Raw genomic sequence first — 14167 nt, forward strand, 5'->3', positions numbered from 1 at the left:
TAGAGGTAATATTAGTGAAGGTGGATGTTTCTGTGTTACATGTCGCAGTCTTCCTGAGCCTACTGTGACCCATTTATTCCTGGGCTGTTTTATTCTTTGAGGTAGAGGTGGTAAGTTGGTATGATTTTGTGGAGTGATGGAAGCTGCTTTAATTGTATTCAATTCCTGTTTAAGTTTGCAGAGCTCCTCCTTAATACTGGCAAGTTGAAGACAGATGGGGCAAGCCTTAAGCCTCCAAATAGTATGTCTTGGAATTAAAGCACCACAGTGATTGCATTTAAATGAGAATGGACACAAAATGTTGTTTCGTTGGTACTGCACCCCAGTTAGACTCAGGTCTTAGTGCCACCTGGGCGAAGGTGAATGTTGGCGTGAAAGTGGTGTATCATATTTGGTGGACCTGTCCTAAGTTGGGCTCTTATTGGAGTTCAGTTCTTGCCTTGTCCTTTCAAATTACTGGGGTGAAATATCCAGAGCGTGCAGAATACTGTTTGTTTAATTTATGTCTGGTGGGGGATTCGACCCAGAGTATATAAACTGGTCTCCTCTGTTTTCGTGGATGCCCAATTGGTCCTGGCCCGGGAGTGGAGGAAACCTTGTATTCCTGCCCCAGAGGCTATTTGCCGCAAATTGGACTATATATTTTTGATGACTAAACTGACTTCCTTGAAATTGAATTGTCTGACCCCTTTCTATAAGATCTGGGATCCCTATATCACTTGGAAGGAAGTGCATATGTAGTTTGTGGCTGTATCTTGGAATGCTCTCGTTCTGTTGTTGGGGGGGGGATTTATTTGGGTGGGAGGGTGGGGGGTGATTACTGTTCATATGGTGGCAGTTTTTTGTTGTATTGTTCTGTACCTTATGACTTTGTGGAATTGTTGTTTAAACCAGTGGTTCTCAACCCTGTCCTGGAGGACCACCAGGCCAGTCGGGTTTTCAGGCTAGCCCTAATAAATATGCATGAGAGAGATTTGCATATAATGGAAGTGACAGGCATGCAAATCTACTCCATGCATATTCATTAGGGCTAGCCTGAAAACCTGATTGGCCTGGTGGTCCTCCAGGACATGGTTGGGAACCACTGGTTTAAATTGTTGCCTGTTTGTGAAAATCTTTAATAAATATTTGAAAAAAAAAAAAGATGAGTACAGCAAAACGTCTAAATAAATTAAATGGGAAAGGCTAATGGGACATTTTAAAACACTTTACTTGGGAAAAGGACTAGTGACAAAAGGGCATAAAGCTTTACCACTATGAGAAAGTTTGAGCGGTGAGTAGCGTCGCTGAGGTCCAGAAGATAAGCCAGAAGTTAAATATTTCTTACTAAGCTATTGTCTCCAAGTATACTTATCATCTAGAGAAGAACATGACTGAATATAGTCAGCCACAGGCAGGAGCCTCTCCTGCCCTCATTTATTGTTTTCAGTATCAGCCAGAGTGTATTTAAATTGCTGCTTTATGTATAGAATATAACTTCTTTTCTTTTCTTTTGGGGGGTATTTATTTCTGTTCCTTCAAGTGGACTAATATAGTGACACTGTTTTATTGGCCAACTTTATACAGTTGTGGCGTAGCTTTCAACTCTTAGTTATCTGACTTGATAAAAGAACATTACATAGCAGCAACATTACTGAATTGTAGTAGTTGGGTAGAAATCTTTGCTCTTTGTTGATTTTTAGGGTGCTATTCAAGGTCCTGAAGAATTTGTTGAAGGAATGGCCCTTGGTGTAAAAGCACTGGTGGGAGGAGCTGTTGGTAAGTTATTTTTCTTCACATAGTGATAAACTATATTCTTTTTCAGTTGCTAAAATCTTTGGGCCATATTCTATGTAGAATGCCTAAAAAGTTATGTGCAGTTTAGAGACTTATGCTTAGCACCCCTACATGTGACTAACATTTAGGCCACCCGTTTAGGCCAGTAAAAAAACGGTGTGCTGAACTTTTTTAGGAATGTTCACTATCCGCACATATTCATCCCCTAGCCATGTCCCCTTTTGAGATCAGTGAACTACAATTTACATGCCCCACTTTATAGAATTCACTTAGAAAGTTATGCATGTAACTTCTGACTAGTTTCAATTACAATCAGTTATTAGGTGTTAATTGTCAATTATCGGCATTGATTAACTGCTTAAACAGTTGTGTTCGCGTCTTAGTCGACCTATACAGAACCTATCCCTGTATGCATATCCCCATGTACTTTTTGAGGCAATTTTTAAGAGGGTGCAAAAAGCACCAATAAAGGCATACTTTACCCCCTAAGCAGCGCCTAGCCAATGTCCACGCAGAAATTAATTTTTTTAATTGGCTTAAATGGCATGCTAATTGAAAAAGCCATTAAAAGCTAATTTTAAAACATTCGCAGTTCCATGCAGAAATCGACATTGCGCTTAATGGTGCCTATCCGAAAAGTAGGCATCTGTGTTAGGCGCTGGTAAATTAGGACAGGAAAGCCCTGGCCTAATATACCGGCACATAACATGACACCTGCTGGCGCTTAAGTTAGGTGATGCTAGATGCGTTTCTATAAACTATGCCTAGCAGTTGATTGACAACTGCACTGAATGGCATCTAACTGTTTGGCGCAATTTATAAAATCAGGCCCCACATGCCTAGGTGCTTTTATAAATTAGGCACCCAGAACCACTCCCAATATTGAGGTGAATTCATGTATACAAACTTACACCTAATGGCTTAAATTTGCACATGTAATCTATGCATGTACCACCATATTTTATAAAATACTCATATACATTGTAATTCTCCTTCCACTCCACTCATACGAGTGGAAGGAGCATCCCTAATTTTGGCCAAACTCCCTCACAATGTCCAAGGAGAAGTAATTTTACATTGGGTTTAGAACCCCCAATAATTTTGAAAAATTGAATCCTGTGACTCCACCTGCACTCTGACCCCAGGAGCACCTAGAAGGTGGGCCGCATAAAGGGTCATTAATTTTTCAGCATGCATACTTTTCCCTTTTTGTATATAATCATGCAGTTTTATAGGAGCCCTTTTCCTCATGTGAAATGGCCATTACTTGTGGAAAATATTTCATAAAATGTTCCCCTTTGTGGTTTTCTCTATATTTTATAATTTTATATTTATGTGTTTATTTTATTTATCTTTATTTGAAAAGTTTTATATTCCGTAAGTCCCAAAATCTGTGTGGGTTATATAAAGACATGCACAATTCCAAACAAACACACAAACTACTAATATAATACAGTGAAACAAAGAAGCTCATAACATATTATAAAAAAACTTCTTGGTAATAAAATGTCTTCACATACTCTCTAAATGCTAATAGCAAACCAGCATAATGAATGGAATCCAGGAGGGTTTTTCACAGAGGAGGACCTGTCACCCAAAATACCCAGGAATGAACTGGTACTGTTATCAGCTGAACTTTGCACTATTTTATTTTAGCACAGCTTTTTTTATTTGTGTCAGCTGTAAGGCTCTTGTTGAACCATCACAGACTCCTGATGCAGGCTTTTGCTGAAACATGGCCTGTGTGGAGTCCTTTGATCACACTACTGCAATAGCTTGTTTTATATCCCACTTTTCTGCCTAGTGTTTCCCACTATTTCATATTACCTTTGTTGTTCTGCATATGACTTTTTGGTTTTCCCTTTTCTTTTGTAGACTTTTCCTTGTGTGGATTAGGCAGATTTCTAAAATTAAGTTATCAACAGTTTGTAAATGAACACATGCAGTGCATGCATAATTATATGTGCACAGAGGCAAATAAAGCAGAAATGCTTTTAAAATTGTATTCATGAGGGGCTGTATGCAAAATTTCCACCCCCCAAAAAAAAGAAAGCATCAGCTATTTTATAAAACTCAACTAGAAACCTTGTTTGAATGACAATCAGTATAAAAAAAATTATAAAGATATTCAAATGTGCTAAAACAGATGTTTTTAAAAATCATTAAATTGCATATAAATTATCCATTTTTGGACATTCATATCATTTCCTCTGTAATTGCCAGCAACTGTAATCATAGGTCAATTATTTTACAGTACTTTTTAAGTGTGCTAAAACTGTCTATATATGCAAGAATAGAGAGAAAGCACTAAGCTTTCATTCTGAAAGTCAATGATATTGAATATATTTTTTAATGGACAATTTTATATTTTGTAAAATAAGACATGCCTATTACCTTTATCAAATATTCTCCTAAAACCACCCCTAATAGTGCACAAATTCTTATACACAAATTACAGCTGTTTTGAATATAGCATAATACCATCTGTATGTTGTATGTATATCGTAATTCCACCCCAGCTCTGTCCTAACCACATCCCTGGGAATGCCTATATGCTGATAATATAAAAATGGGTATTATCCTAAAGTGTGTTTTCTTTTACACATTTATTGCTCCCTTTGAAGATAACAGGATGCCTAGACTTTCAATGCACATAAGATCATATGTTGTGCCAATTTTATAAAAGCATATCAAACTATACTATACTCTCTTCTCACACAGTCTTTTTAAAAATAGTTGGACCATCAGATGGTGAATTTGGTAGTGTTTTTCAATGCTGAATATACACCCAATTCTTCATAGGTCAATTTTCAATTTAACTTGCACTGAAGAATGCTGATGTAGAAGGACTGAGGTTGAGATAGACACTGTAGTGACACGGGAACTAATTCTGTCCCCATGTCATTCTCTAGTTTGGTCTTTGGCACCTATGATATTCACAAAGCATCTCACTCCACTCATGGTACACTACACTAAAAAGGCCTTTGTGTTTTTCCTTAACTGTATAGCATCCTTATTTCTGTGAGCTCACCCAAAAAAGCAAAAGAGGAACCAGTTATTGATCTTGACTTGTCAGTGTAAGCTTCTTGATCAACAAGGAAAAGTCTTCACTAACTTCTGAGAAGTGCATCTACAAAGTGTGTAGGTCCTAGACAGAACTCAGCTAAGCAAAGCATCCCTTCAGAAACAGTGCTAAATGGTCCTGGTATTTCAGCCAGTATCTATTCAAGTGGCATTCAGCTCCAGTATATGCTGTTCTTTGACTGTTGGATCATATGGCAGCCTCATCCTATCCCCTAGTGAGACTGTATATGCAATCTCTTCAATATCTCTTGAAGCAATAATGGGTTCAGCTATGCCAACCTTTATCCATGAGGATTCAGATCTGATATTCTACATATGTATCATGTTCTTCAGTGCTGGAGAAAAACCACCAACATGATAGATGTCTGTACATTTCACCCCATCATCATCACATTGTTCTGACCATAGATATTTCTCCTTTCCAGATCTGTGCAAAGGGAATCCTGGATGGGCTTTGAGAAGTTACTGCACACAAGTGTGCTAGAAATAAGGACCCATTTTTCCAATAAACACAAGGGATTTAAGTCCAAACAATTGCTTGGGATGGGATAGGTGACAAATAGTTAACACAAACAATATCCCTCACCCTGTCACCTGCCGGGGTCTCAGTAAGGTTAAGAAGACCTCCGGTAGAGGGTAGCACACCCCTGACGTGGCTCCCAAAGGGGGAGACCTTACTGGTGTCTCACTATCTTGGGCTTTGCTAAAAATAAAGCACCGTGAGTCAAGTTGAACAAAAATAATGTGAAAAGTTTAATTAGTCACTTGCCACATAAATCATATCAGCTATTATTATAGTCCAAGTTTCCTTTCTTCCCAAACAAGGGCAACAAAGAAAGAAAACAGAGAACAAAAAGACTTTTAACTTTCACCCCAGTCCAGTGAAAGCACAGCAAGCTTGCTATCAGTTATACTTCCAGTCCAGGTTTTAGTGCTTGCTCTACCTGATCACACAGTCTCTGAAAAACACTGCACAATTAGTCTCTTAAGCACTTATCCAGCCTTGAGCTGGAGTCCTGGGCTTACTCACCAACACAGTCCAGTTTCTTCACCAGGTATTTACATTCTTGAATATAAAGTAAACTTTAAGCAAAAACAAAAGACAAAAACTGAAGCCTTACTGCAGGCTCCTAAACTTCCAGCCCTGCTTAGCTCACAGTCCTTTGGGCTTCTCTTGAGCTCCTGCACAGCTGCAATGTAGCAATCCAATCAAGCTGGTGCAGCACTGCTCTAAGCTTGTTTTTACAGCACAAACACTCAAAACAGTTCTGCCAAAAACTCCTCTCCACTATTATTCCTGTACAGCCTTGTACCTGTAGTGTTTAGTGGAAAGTTGCCAAGCCCACATCCATGGCTTCTTCCATAACGGTCTCCAGCATACACCCTTCATCCAGGTCCATGCTTTCTGGTGTATCCAGCTGCTCTGCTGGTTCCTGAGGCATTGGAGCCTCACACTCCATTGGCTCTGGAGTGAGGTCTGGCCTTCTCCTGGCCCGGAGAACTCTCTCTCTCCCAGACTCTCTTGGGCAGCCTCCTTTAATGCTCTGGAGAGCTGCTTAACAGGCTTAGGGCCACGCCCTACACTGGGTGATGGTGTGCCTAGCTTGTGTGTTCTTGGGCTCCCCCTCAGGCTACAGGGCAGAATATCACTGGGAGCTTGATTAAATCCCTTAGTGTGACTGGAAGCTTTTCTGGGCCGGGCAATTAACCTATACTCAGGGCACTGCTCTAGGCTGGAAGACTCAGGATAGGCAGCTAGGCTTTCAGGATCTTCTTCCTGATCCTTCTCAGTGAGAGTCTGGTCTCGAGTAAGAGAATGAGACCGGGTTTCACTCTGACATGACCGTCTCGGGGAGCGGAAATGTCACAACCCATCGAGGATTCTTGTACCATCAGAGTTGAAAAATATTACAAGTATCATAAAAAATGTTCTTAAATTTTGATGTACTCATAGATACTTCAACAAGGTGCCGTGCAGCAATACGAAGTCACTAGTGGTGCATGAATTCTTAATCACAGCACATTGTATTGAGCATTAAGACTTTTGTTTGATGTTTGAATATTCATATAGCTCTCCATAGACAAAGATAAATCACTTATCTTAGCTGGTATGTCTCAGCTTCAACACAGTCCGTGTTTCACTAGAGCTATATCAGGAAGCCGAATGAGAAGTCTCCTTTATTTGTTTTTTTAGGGTGGTGCCTGAGTTAATACTGGGCCATGACAAAGTATTCAAAGGCAAAGAAATAACACTCCAAACAAGGATCAGACTTGTCCACGCACTCATTTTCTCAGTGGTCAATTACGGACAGGAAAGCTGGACACTGCGGAAATAAGAAAGAGAGAAGATTGACTGACTTATTTGAGCTTTAGTGCTGAAGAAGGATTTTGTGCATGCCATGGACTGCCAGAAGAACTAACAAATCTAGTTATGGAAGAGATCAAACTGGCTATGTCATTCAAAGCCCAAATGATGAAGTTATGGCTCTTATTTTAGTCACACTGTCAGAAGAGAAAGATCATTGGAGAAGGACATTATGTTTGGGAAGATTGAAGGAACCAGGTGAGCAGGGCTATCTGCAATCAGATGGCTGGACATGTTGAAAACAACAGTGGGGATGATGCTGGAGAACCTTACCAGACTAGCACAAAACCAATCTCATTTTTAGATCTGTAATTCATCAAGTTGCTAGGATTTCTTTCCAGCCCCCATTGAAATAAACAGCACTCATATTCACAGCCTATGATATGAATGTGGTATAAAATACGCATACTTGAGCCTGAACTCATGTTTGATTCAATGGCACCTAACTAACTAATGCACAACGAAATACTCTCTAGAGTGTGAATTGGAATTTCTAAATGATTAATCAAAATTTGCAAATAAACTGGAGCCTATCTATGAAAGATAAGAACACGTAAAGAACATACGAGTAGTTTAAAAATCATTCATGGCACAACTGGTAGCCAATGTAATCTTAAAATCAAGGGAGTGACTCTAATGAATTTAGAGGCCCTACCGTGCTGCTGTGTTTTGCAGCTTCTGAAGTTGTCATAAAACTGTCTCTTTGTACCCTACATAAGTAGGACTACAGTCATTTATATGTGTTAAGACCAAAGTTTCAACTATCAGTCTGAATGTAAAACTTGCTCTAATACGTCTTCGTTTCCATAATAATCCAAAGATTCTTTTAGCAATTACCTGTATTTGGGATTCAAATATTAAACAATTGCCCATGCCACTTCAAGGATTCTTAGATTTGAATCCAAAGTATGTGATTAATTTCAATACTTCTGGTCATTCATTAAAGTATTGAAGGGGCTGCTGAAGACCAAATGTTTAGTCTTGTCTCTAAGTTTTAATTTGAATGTTGCTCATAAATCTAAAAAAAGAGAGAAAGTCTCCCCTGACCCATCCAGGCCCGGTTTTATATCTGAAGAAATAGCTTGAATATCACTGTTAAATGGGATATACATTGTAATATCAGCATATATGAAAATATTAACTGTAAAGGTGCCATAATTACATTAAAGAGAGTTGTGAACCTTGAGGGACTCTACCTGATGTATTCCATGCTGACAACATTGCCTACAAAATCTTCACTCGTTAAGATCTTTTAGTCAGAAAACCTTTAAACCATTTATGAAACACTTCACCAACTCCATAATAGTCAATAAGCTCAACAGTGGCGTACCTAGCATATGTGACACCCTGTTCATCCATGGAGAGAATGGGTTTGCTTATCTGTAAAGGGGGTTCTCCTTGGACAGCAGAGGAATTTAGTAACTTAGTAATACTTAATAAATGATAGCACAATCCATTTCAACAGCCACATTGATTATCAAATCATGATTAAACCAGTAATCTCACCAAACAAAAGAAAGACCCACTGGTCCGCAGAAGATGGTGCAACCAAACAACAAAAGAAGGAAAACTGAGGAATTGATGTTCTTGATGTAGTAATTTATTGTAGCACACAAAATTTCAGGTGTTTGTGCAATAAATAGTATCCGCATTAAATTTGAAAAATACAGACCCAACACGGGCCGTGTTTCAACTTGACAGTTTTCTTCAGGGGTCCCAAGGTTGATGTTAAAAAAGGCAAATGTGGATGCTAATAAATTCTGAGATTGAACTTGGACTGTAGTATCTCAAACACAAACAGAGTGTCCTTAGCTATGCATCTCTGGAAAGTTTGTATATTGATTCCTTTCAATTATTTAAACATGTGTCATATTCTTTCCTCTAGGGCAGTGGTATTCAACCCAGTCCTCAGGGACCACCTGCCAGTCAGGTTTTCAGGATATCCACTGAATTTGGATGACAGAGACTTTGAAAACCTGACTGGCCAGGTTGAATGCCACTGCTCTAGGGTATACATATTTAGGTCTTCAAGTTTTTTCTCGTATGTCTTTTGGCACAAACCCCATTCCATATTCATTGCCTTCCACTGAATCGCTTAAAGTCTTTTTATGTCCTTAATGAGATACAGCCTCCCAAACTGAACACAATACTCCAAGTGGGGCCTCGCCAACAATTTGTAGAGCATTAACACCTCTTTTCTTCTGCTGGTTAGGTCTCTTTCTATTCAGCCTAGCATCGTCCTGGCAACAGTCACCACCTTGTCACATTGTTTTGCCTCCTTGAGATCCTTGGATGCTGTCTTCCCAAGGTCCCTCTCCACTTTTCAGATGGCTTGTTTATATGCAAATTTGACTTTGAAAACATTTTCATAGAGATCCATAATCAAAGGATTTATCCATAATCGAAAGGTTTATCAAGCTAACTCCAAAAGTCAGCTGGACAAACTCAAGTCAGCTGCAGTCCCTCCCCTCCCCCCCCCCCCCCCCCACAATATAGCCATACTCAGTAGATAAATTTGGCCTAGAAAAGACAAAAGTAATGTCAGAATGTTTGATTTCGGAAAATCTTCCTATTTTTAAAAAATGAGAAATTAAGAGAAAACAGTAAAATTATTAAAATAAATGCTTGATAAAAGACAAAAACTAAGGAAGGCAGTGCTCAATTCTTTTTGTGATCTGTGTCCTGAACATTCTATTTCTTATAGGAAATTTGTTTTAATACCCAACAGGTGGGCTAGCAGGTGCTGCATCCAGAATCACTAGCGCCATGGCCAAAGGGGTAGCTGCAATGACCATGGATGAAGAATACCAACAGAAGAGGAGAGAAGCCATGAACAAACAACCCAGTGGTTTCAGAGAGGGAATTGCACGTGGGGGAAAAGGCTTAGTATCAGTAAGCAATAGCACTTAAATTAACTTTATCCTATGGTCAATAAATATATTTAGTAACACAAATGTTGTTCAGCTCTGAGACCTGAATTCTGTGTTCTTAAATGAGCAGAATCACCAGTCATACACATATAAGCAATGTCCGTGGCAGATAGTACTGACTGGACTTTCAAGAGCTTTCTTAAAACATGTAGGTAACTACTTCTGGGCATGTACAACAGGTCTGTAATTCCCTGAGCTTGCTTCAGTTCATTTTTTCCCCCCAAACATTTTTTTTTTATTGATTTGCTTTAGCTTTTTTAGTTCTTGCTTTAATTTAAGGTGCGTCAGAAAACTTTGTGACCCTACTAGTTCCTACTGAGGTTTTTGGGTGTTCTGAAGTTTTTTTATTTCTTGTCTCTTTTTTTTTTTATCATTCTCAGATTTGTTGGCTCATTCTAGTCTGTTGCATCCTAAAGCTTCCTGAGGGGCTATTTTCTTAATTTTTCAGGTTATGTCGAGTAAGAAATAAATTTAAACACATCCCAGTGACTGTTATTTTAAATGCTGACCATCACTGGCTGAGTTATTTGTACAAACCAATCAAAGCAGCTTACAATTTTGTTTCAGTTGAAAAATAAGTCTAATATTGAAAATACACATGATGATTTTAGACTGCTGCTTATTTGCTAATATTAAAATATATATACATGAAAGAAATTACATTATCTACGAATAGGACAGCAACCCTATATCCCAAATATTTATGAGCCCATAAAGACCGACATGGAAAAAACGTTTTAAGATCTTAAAGTAATTCAACTTGTGAAAGGGAGTTCCATGTGGCAGGGGTCTAAAAGAAAAAAAATCTGATTCCCTACTGGAGTCTAATTCAGCTTTCAGAAGAGGTAGAATTACTAAGCAATTCTGGTTTTGTGATTTCAGTGTGCATGGTGGATTGAAAGGGATCAGTCAATTGGTTTTATGTAACAGGACCAGCATTTAGTAAAACAAATCAGGGTGACAGATAAAATAAATTATGTCCCCAAACCATCTTTTTATAGAGAGTTTGATTTGTGTTCAGAAAAAAGTGCCCATAAATGTGATAAAATCACTCAAGAGCTCTGTTCTAATCACTCCACACAAAAGTCACAAAGCAATTTAAAGCTCGTTATAAACGTTGCCCTGTCAGCAAAACATTACCTAGTGTACCTGGATGCAACTCATCTTGAACTATTACCGAAAAATGTATGAGCAAAAATCATATAACTGAATGACTATCCCATTCCACTATGGGGGTTAGCCTTCCAAAAGAGGCAAATTTGCCTTTATATGGAAGGCTGACCACTTATGGTAGTATTGTGGGACTACCAGTAGGAGTCAGAACTGCCGTTTTTGAACCCAGAACAAACAAAGCAGGAGCAGAAAGGACCACTCTCACCCTGGTTTATTGGATTACCGGGAATCACCTTTGCTTAAATCCTATAGATGGGAGGAAGGGTTGGTTTGTGGACCTTGAGGGGATTCATAGACAATCCCGCGAAAGACAAAGGCGCGCGCCGACAACTGAGCGAAAGACGGAGGCGTGCGCTGAAGAAAATTACAGTTTTTAGGGGATCCGACGGGGGGTTTTGTTGGGGAGCCCCCCCAGTTTACTTAATAGAGATCACGTCGGCTTTATGGGGGGTTTGGGGGGGTTGTAACTGTCCACATTTTACTGTAAACTTAACTTTTTCCCTAAAAACAGGGAAAAAGTGAAGTTTTCAGTAAAATGTGGGGGGTTACAACCCCACAACGCCCCCACAACGCGGCGCGATCTCTATTAAGTAAAGTGGGGGGGTTCCGTCGGAGCCCTAAAAACAGTAATTTTCTGCGGCGCGCACCCCCGCGCTGCGCTCAATTGTCTGGGCGCGCCTTTGTCCCGGCGTGCTTTTGACCTGACACCCCTTGAGGGACAGGGAGATTGGAATCAGAGGGAATAATGATTAGGTAAAAGGGGGTCAGAATCAGGGGTGATTTTTGAAGGAGGATGGGGCAGAGGGGATTCAGAAGCAGGGGGGAATTCACAGTTGGGGAAAATCAAAAGGGGACTGGGGGTCAGAGAACCTGTCCCATTAACTATGCAGTTGCTGATAATCAGTGCCAGTACCAGCATAACTAAGCAGCCCAAATTCCACTGGCCACAGTGAATTAATGACTTCAAATAGCAAACATCGTTATGCAGTGATTGTTTCATATTTGCTTTCTTATACCACTTTCAGGGTTTTTGTCTAGGTTGATTTGTTTGTTTGTTTTTTGCTGCTGTATAAGTGGTATTAATTAAGGTTATATTTGTGCAAAAACCTAATCTGACCAGGGCTAATCTTCTTTTGAATTACTGTGTACCTGGCGTGTAATCCGTTCTGAGCAACTTTGGGAGGACAGGCAAAAGAAATAAAATAAAATTTTTATTTTAAAATACCGAATGATTGTTGCAGTAGGGATACTGGATCATTTATTGTTTTATTGTCCCTTGATATTCAATTTTTGGAAATCAATATGGTGACATATTAATATGATACTGGAATCATCGCTTCCATTGTCCTATGAAGTGGGTCATCTGTGGGACATTGTTGAATGCTAAACCTCCATTAAATAGGTATAAAAGCAGACTCTTTATCATTATGACAGGGATTGCCATGCAAATGTTCACCAAGAATTGGAAAAACCGGGATAGGCTTAATTTTTCCTTTTGGTGGGAATCTTAATGTTTGTTATCATCATGAAAAAATGAATTCAGAAATATTGGGTCATAATAAACTATTTAAAACAACATGGGGTCCATTAGCAAATTTTGTTAACTCTGATTATTTTTAAAATGCCTTTATTTCCTATTTGATTTGCACACACATCCAGGGAGGGAGGGACGAAATATATCTTGTACTATTCCTTGATTGGATGTAGTGGAAGGGAGGGGGGAAATGTATTTTGTAGTGTTATTGATCAAATGTAAGTGCTGTTTATGATAATAATTGTGTGTAAAATTTTAATGCACTTTTTACTGAAAATCAATAAAGATTTTTTATTTTAAATTATTTTAAATAGCTTTGTTTTTCCTATAGGGTTTTGTCAGTGGTATCACAGGAATTGTGACAAAACCAATAAAGGGTAAGTATAGTTAACTGTTTGAATAACCCTTTCAGGTGGGTACTTTGTAATTGTTTAATAGTAGTAAACCCATATTTTTATATGCAGGAGCTCAGAAAGAAGGAGCAGCAGGCTTTTTTAAAGGCGTTGGCAAAGGATTGGTGGGTGCAGTGGCAAGACCTACCGGTGGCATCATAGATATGGCTGGTAGTACTTTCCAGGGTATTAAAAGGTAAGTTAAATCAAAAGCCAGTACATTTACAGAATCTAAGACAACATGGTTTTACTAGAGGCGGGTCTTTCTCAGACAAAACTGATAAATTTAACTAGATAACTAATGTTTTAGTTAGATCAGGGGAGTGTGCTGAATAATGTACATTTGCATTTCAGCTTGGTCTTTCGCCTCATAGGCAGCTTATGTAGATAAGCCCAAGAGTATGCTTGGGTGAATAGGAAGAGGAGATAGCAAGAATAATGAGTAGTATTACCTCAATATAAGTCTCTGGTGAGACCTTGTTTGGCGTACAATTCTAGAAATCTTACCTTCAAAAGAATGTACACTGGAAATTGTCATGAGGGTAGCTACTAAAATGATCAGCAGTGTTCATCATAAACTATGGGCTCCTTTTACAAAGGTGCGCTAGCGGTTTTAGCGTGTGCTTAGCGCGCGCACTAGCCACTACCGCCTCCTTTTAAGCAGACGGTAGTTTTTCAGCTAGCGCGCGCTAAAAACGCTAGTGCACCTTCGTAAAAGGAGCCCTATGTGAGAGTCTTTAAAGGATGTAAACATGTACATCCCAGCAGACAGGAGGAACCTCCAATGAATAGAGGGTGGGAAGGAGGCTCTGGAATAAGGCTCATAGGATGAGAGGAAAAGGAGTAGGACTCAACAGGAAGCAAATAAATATTTATTTACAGAAAGGACACCTGCAATAGCCTCTCCAGTGGA

The 14167-nt window shown here is 39.2% G+C and overlaps 1 protein-coding gene across 3 annotated transcripts in view; it reads left to right on the forward strand.

The window, feature by feature from the left end:
- The window catches only part of VPS13A (vacuolar protein sorting 13 homolog A), a 489236-nt gene that overhangs the window by 390324 nt on the left and 84745 nt on the right, over positions 1–14167 (forward strand). For all 3 annotated transcript variants that reach the window (XM_033927056.1, XM_033927035.1, XM_033927045.1), the window contains 4 exons: positions 1683–1758; positions 9954–10117; positions 13194–13239; positions 13327–13450. In XM_033927056.1, the coding sequence (XP_033782947.1) occupies positions 1683–1758; positions 9954–10117; positions 13194–13239; positions 13327–13450 (410 nt within the window). The remainder of the gene's footprint in view (positions 1–1682; positions 1759–9953; positions 10118–13193; positions 13240–13326; positions 13451–14167) is intronic.

This window comes from Geotrypetes seraphini, chromosome 1 (assembly GCF_902459505.1).
Source record: "Geotrypetes seraphini chromosome 1, aGeoSer1.1, whole genome shotgun sequence".
NCBI classification, from domain to species: domain Eukaryota; kingdom Metazoa; phylum Chordata; class Amphibia; order Gymnophiona; family Dermophiidae; genus Geotrypetes; species Geotrypetes seraphini.